The following is a 5628-nucleotide window of genomic DNA, read 5'->3' as shown; positions in this document are numbered from 1 at the left end:
AGCTTATGCTCTAATAAATTTGTTAGTCTCTAAGGTGCCACAAGTACACCTGTTCTTTTTGCAGAGACACAGTGTTTTCCCCGCTAGGTGGCGGTACAAGGCAATAGCATAAATTTAACTTGAGTATCCATAAAACGTGTTTTCCTTCCTCCCAGGCTGCTGTATTTCCCACGTTAAGAAAGAAAATAATCAAACCGGGCTTTTAAAAATTACAAATGCATGTTGCAATCAATCGTTAAGAATTAAAAAGTTAACCTGAGACCGCAACAAAATATGAACATGCAATTCATTTAATACCGGTGCCGTATACTGTTCAATGGGAAGTGCTCTGAATAATTTAGAATGGAATCTGACTGTTACGGTTACGAATTATGAAGATCAGTTCCGTTAAGAAAATATTGTGTATCTTTAGTTTTTCACCTTTATAATCCGATCTAATAACTGTAACAATATGCACATAAAAATAGAAATGATTAAGGTAACTAGGGATGTTCCCGAATGGATATAGTAATAAATATAATAATTTGCATGTTATATAGAGTCTTTCCTTCAAGACTCTCAAAGCACTTTATGTAATCCAAACGTTCGTTAACTGAGACTCAGGGCTACACTCCTGCGAGGCGCAGATTATTTGACAGCTCTAGGTCCATGCAGATATTAAAAAGGAATACCGTTTGACACCCACATTGCAATTTTTCATCCCCAGATCTCAAAGCACTTTACAAACAAGGATGAGGGTCCTTATCCCCATTTTACAGATGGAGAAATCGAGGCACAGAGAAATTGAGTGACTTGTCCAGGGTCACAAAGTGACTCGGTGGTAACTCTAGGTAGGTATAGCACCCAAGTCACTTGTCTCCCATTCTTCTGCCCTCTTGTCACTGAACTACATCTATCTGTCAGTTTAGAATCTTGAACTGAACCCATCACCTTGTATCTGAGGGACACGCTATATATACGAACTGTATAATATTCTGGCTGTATATCATCATCATTCTAGTAATAGCACCCTCCGCTCCACTCTAAACTCAGCTCTCATGAAGAGGATGTGTTTAAGCGGGAAACCAGAACAAACGAGAGTTTGCGGAGACTCCAGGGGTTTCTTACCTCTGTGATAACTATGTCAACAAATATAGCTAGGGCTTCACAAGGGACATAACCAGATCTGGGCTAAAGTAGAATCTGACTAGGCTAAAATAACATCTGATTAGACTAGAATCTTGCTGGGCTAGGATCTGGCCGTGGATCTGACGGGGCTCAGATCTCACTGCTCCATCTTCCCCCTAGTTTGCCGTATTTATACATACTGCTGCAGTGTGAATACTAAAATGGCAACACTCTGTTTTGTGTAAACCCCCCTGGAGGCTGGTTCCTCTTTGTATTTGTTCCCCCCTCCCCGCACACACCCCTCCTTTTCAGCGCACGTGTCACATGTGAGGCGACTCTTGTGTCCTGGGGTTCTATGGAACCCGAAGGGATACAATGTGATTGCGCACTTGATTGGCTGTTGCTAGGTGACGTCGCCTGCCCTCACGTGACTGGTGTTAAATGCCCGCCTGCCAGCTTCCACCGCTGCAGACAATCGTAAAGCTGCTGGGGAGCCAACGGAGCTGCCGCCGCCGTCCGGTGTCTGGGAGAGTGTGTGACCGGGCTATGATGGTGACTCCTCCAGCAACAGAGTGGGACCTCCAGTGATCTCCTCCTCGGGGCTTCCAGCAGCAGCGTCTCTGCTCTCCCTGTACTTGTACTGACTGCTGAGGGGCTAAGGCGCCTTTCCCCCTCGCCCCCTGGTGCTGCGGCTGTCTCTCCCCCCCCCCCCTTCTACATTTGGGGAGGGAGGATCAGGATGACTGGAGTCTTTGACAGTCTAGTCTCAGATATGCATTCAAACCAGATTACCTCCAACAGTTACCACCAGCATCACCAGCACAGCAGCCTGCACAAGTCCCAGGAGTCCCCCACCTTACCCGTGTCCACAGCCACCGACAGCAGCTACTACACCAACCAACAGCAGCAGCACGGAACAGGCGGCGGAGGAGGCGGGTCGCCCTATGCACAGATGGGCTCTTACCAGTATCACGCCAGCGGCATCAATACGGTTCCCTACTCCGCCAAAGCCGGCTACGACCTGGGTTACACTGCCACTTACAGCTCCTATGGACCCTATGGAACCAGGGCTTCCCCGGCTAACAATGAGTCTGGTAGGGCTAAGCCTCTGGGGGAAATAGTTTGGGGTCAGCTGGTGTCAAACAGAGGAGCTCCATTGCTTTAGACAGAGCTTGGCCTGTTTACACCAGACGAGGATTTGGTCCATTATTTTTAAAAGTGCCCCTCTCTCCCCCTCTCATTTTTAAGGCGATCAAGCGGCTCTGACTGCGGATCCCTGGTTTGGCGGGGGATGGGAGCAAGACGTTAGCAGGGGGATGGACTGGCCACGTTTCTCCCGGTAATTCACGCAGGGCTCATGCAGTGCAAATGGCCCGGCATAGGATGCATGGGGAACAACGTCTTGCAAATCAGCTGCCTTGTGTTGATTCCAGGTTAACTTTTCCCTACAGCATGGCTGGTTAGTGATGGTGGTGATTGTTGTTGTTATTATAGCAGAGAAGGAAGAATGCGAGCCCGAGGTCAGGATAGTAAACGGGAAGCCAAAGAAAGTGCGGAAACCCAGGACGATCTATTCCAGCTTCCAGTTGGCCGCTCTACAGAGGCGTTTCCAGAAGACCCAGTACCTGGCACTGCCCGAGCGAGCTGAACTGGCGGCATCCCTAGGCCTCACCCAGACGCAGGTAAGATGCCCCGGCACTTTTCACCCTCAGGGTGGAACTCCTGGCCCTGTTGCATTCAGTGGGAGTTTTGCCATTGACTTCAACAGGACCAGAATTTTGCCCTTTACGCCTTGCACGCTGCGTCCTGCAGCACAGAGTCTGTGCCTTTTAGCGCTGGTTCAGATGGGCACGTGGCATATTCCCTGCTGTGTCTCACCCTGTCTGGTCTGATTGTTTTTTCTGCCCGCTGTTACACATCCAGTAACAGAGAACGCTGTTTGCAGTTCCCTAGTTTGCGCTCCCGAGATGATTAAATGGGCGGTGGCCCTGACCCCATTCGTGTCCGTGTGAGGGAGGCGCTGGGATTAACAAAACTCTCATTAGAGAAATGTTATCTGCGCTTCGTCTGCTCTCCGGCATACGGAGGAGTTGAAACTACTGATTAGTCCTTCTTGCTCTCTTTAGCGCCCGGTTTCCTGCCCCCACTCCCACTCTCCTCCCCTCCCCTCACTACTGCATACTCTGCCTGGCCCAGCTGAGGATCATGGAGCAAGCCCTCTGCTCATAATAGCCTCTGGCTTCAGTGGCTTGCCATCACCCTGCCCTGCCAGCCCCCACACACCCAGCACCTCCCCAGCCCAGCTCTCACGCCTGTTTGTCCGTCTCCCTTCGGAAAGGTGAAGATTTGGTTCCAGAACCGCCGGTCCAAGTTCAAGAAGATGTGGAAAAGTGGCGAAATCCCCTCGGAGCAGCATCCTGGAGGCAGCGCCTCTCCCCCCTGCGCTTCGCCCCCGACCTCGGCCCCTACCTGGGACTTTGCTCCACACCAGCGCATGAGCAGCGGAGGAAGCTCCGGATCCAGCCCCAGCGGCGGAGCGGCCGCTTTCCTCGGTAATTACTCCTGGTATCATCAGGCGGCTAACTCCGCTTCTCACCTGCAAGCCGCCTCTCCTATCCTGCAGCAAGCGCAGCCCCATCACCATCACCACAGCGCGGCCATCAGTGCAGGGACGATTTTCTAACTCGGCAGAGACTGAGCAAACAAGCCCCGCTGAGCGGAGATCCAGGGGATCAAACCCAACACACACCCGAGCGGACTGAGGTACAGACACTGGTGCTTTGATGAAGACTTTCTTCGGCATTCAACGCCTCCCTCTCCCTCTGGCACATTAAACAGGCAAATAACTCTTCGCTGCAGACTTTGCTTTGTTCTGACCCGGGTTCGGTTACCTCGGTGTGTCTCTCACCCAGTGTCTCTCTCTGTTCCAACTCGCAGACTAGTTCCTCGCTGAGGTTTATTTTTTCCCTTCCCGTGTAGTTCACAGCAAATAGAAAATACCCCCCCCCCCCACTTCCCTCCTCTCCTATTTTTCATCAAATCACCAGTGGATAACTTTTGTTAATTTTATTTTTTAAAAGTTTATAGGTGCCTTTGCGGATGACCTCATTTTGATGTTGAAAAAAGATAAATAATTTTTATATGTAGATTAAAAAAAACCTCCCGAGTTTAAATTATCTTTTTTAAATGGGTGCAGGACTATCGTTCCCGAGGAAATGTTTGTAAATAAAGCTGTCTGTGCAGATTTTTTCCTGTTTTCTTTGTATAAAAAAATTTCCATTGGATCAACCTGTATTTCATTTTCGGTTTTGTGACCAAAGTGTGGAAACTCCCAGCTCTCTGTGTAGGCGCCACACATTCCTGATTATTTTCACTGTTTGATACGTTTTCTCTTTGCTGTCAAAATAAGCTACTGATTTCCCCCTCACAGTCGTTGTTTTAACCTTAAAACAAAAAAAGGTACTGTTGGTTATTTATTATGGACACAAAATACTCTTAATGTTGCTTTTACAATAAGAGATTATTTAAATAAATTATTGTTTTCACTGTACTTGGGCTGTATTTCCTTCGGGATCCAGACTCACACACATTATAGACACCTACTTACACTAGCCCCTGCCTCTCTGCAAACTTACCTTGCACATCCGCGTTTTACAGCCCAGCCCTGGAGGAGGGGTCTCTATGTTTCTTACGTGGCTTTCTTTGCCCTCGTTACAACTTTTGCATTGAGTAATTGACCGTCCCCTCCTCCCCCTTCGCTTCCCTTCCACAATAAAATCTCGCCCCTGCCAGTCGGCAGCAGCCATGAATCACTCAGCAAGCCCCTAGCAATGCCAGACTCGGCCCCTCCCCCAGCGCGCTGGCGCCACAGTCATTTAGTCCGGGACTGTCTCCTGCCAACTTGCAGCTCCTCCGGCCCCAGTGTGACACACGAGGAGGCGACACTGGTAACCGATTCCAGCCCTGACCAGTCACCGCTGGGCGCTGCTCCCCCAGCCCCAAGAAGCTTTTTAAATTCATTATTAACTGCCTAGTTCCAAAATCAAGGGCCCTGCAATGTCTTGGGGCTGGCTGCTCGGCGGAGCTGCCCTAGTTCTGTCTGCATGAGTGCTGCTCAGCGGAGGGGTGGGATCCTGCAGGTTACTGCTGTGCTAAAGCCTGGGCCAGTAGAGGTGTGTGTGCCATGGTATCAGTGACCTCCATTCAAAGTAGGCCTAAATCCCGCTCCTCGCCAGCCAAGTGGGAGCTATACAGATTTCTAGATCAACATCAGCCCCTTCCAATCGGTGCAATATGCGGGTTGGTTACATTTCAGGGGTAACCAATTCTTTACCAAGCTTCCGCAGTTTGGTTACCAATAAAACAAAGGTTTTTTTTTAAATAAAACCAACGAGGTAAACCTTAATTTTGCTCAATTGCACCAGTGTTAATCTGGAGTAATTTCTATTGAACTCAATGGTGTTACTCGTTTTAAACCGGTCTAATTGACCCCCCAGTTTGGCCCTAACTTGTCATCAGGAG

General features: G+C 49.3%; 1 protein-coding gene across 1 annotated transcript; it reads left to right on the top strand.

Moving 5' to 3' along the window:
- Positions 1-1846: 1846 nt before the first annotated feature.
- On the top strand, positions 1847-3790 carry DLX2 (distal-less homeobox 2). The gene is made up of 3 exons (XM_024201689.1): positions 1847-2201; positions 2605-2789; positions 3446-3790. Exons 1-3 carry the CDS (start codon positions 1847-1849, stop codon positions 3788-3790), a joined length of 885 nt encoding a protein of 294 aa, XP_024057457.1.
- The last annotated feature ends 1838 nt before the right edge of the window (positions 3791-5628 follow it).

Source organism: Terrapene carolina, unplaced genomic scaffold, assembly GCF_002925995.2.
Source record: "Terrapene carolina triunguis isolate 2854851 unplaced genomic scaffold, T_m_triunguis-2.0 Scaffold62, whole genome shotgun sequence".
NCBI classification, from domain to species: domain Eukaryota; kingdom Metazoa; phylum Chordata; order Testudines; family Emydidae; genus Terrapene; species Terrapene triunguis.
Note: the sequence above shows the minus strand (reverse complement) of the source record. Positions and strands in the feature narration are given on the sequence as shown.

Excerpts from the sequence above, each read along its gene's own strand:
- DLX2 (XM_024201689.1), top strand. The coding sequence starts at position 1,847 with ATGACTGGAGTCTTTGACAGTCTAGTCTCAGATATGCATTCAAACCAG. Across the intron at positions 2,202-2,604 it reads CCCGGCTAACAATGAGTCTG|AGAAGGAAGAATGCGAGCCC; the intron begins GTAGGGCTAAGC and ends TTATTATAGCAG. Across the intron at positions 2,790-3,445 it reads TAGGCCTCACCCAGACGCAG|GTGAAGATTTGGTTCCAGAA; the intron begins GTAAGATGCCCC and ends CCCTTCGGAAAG.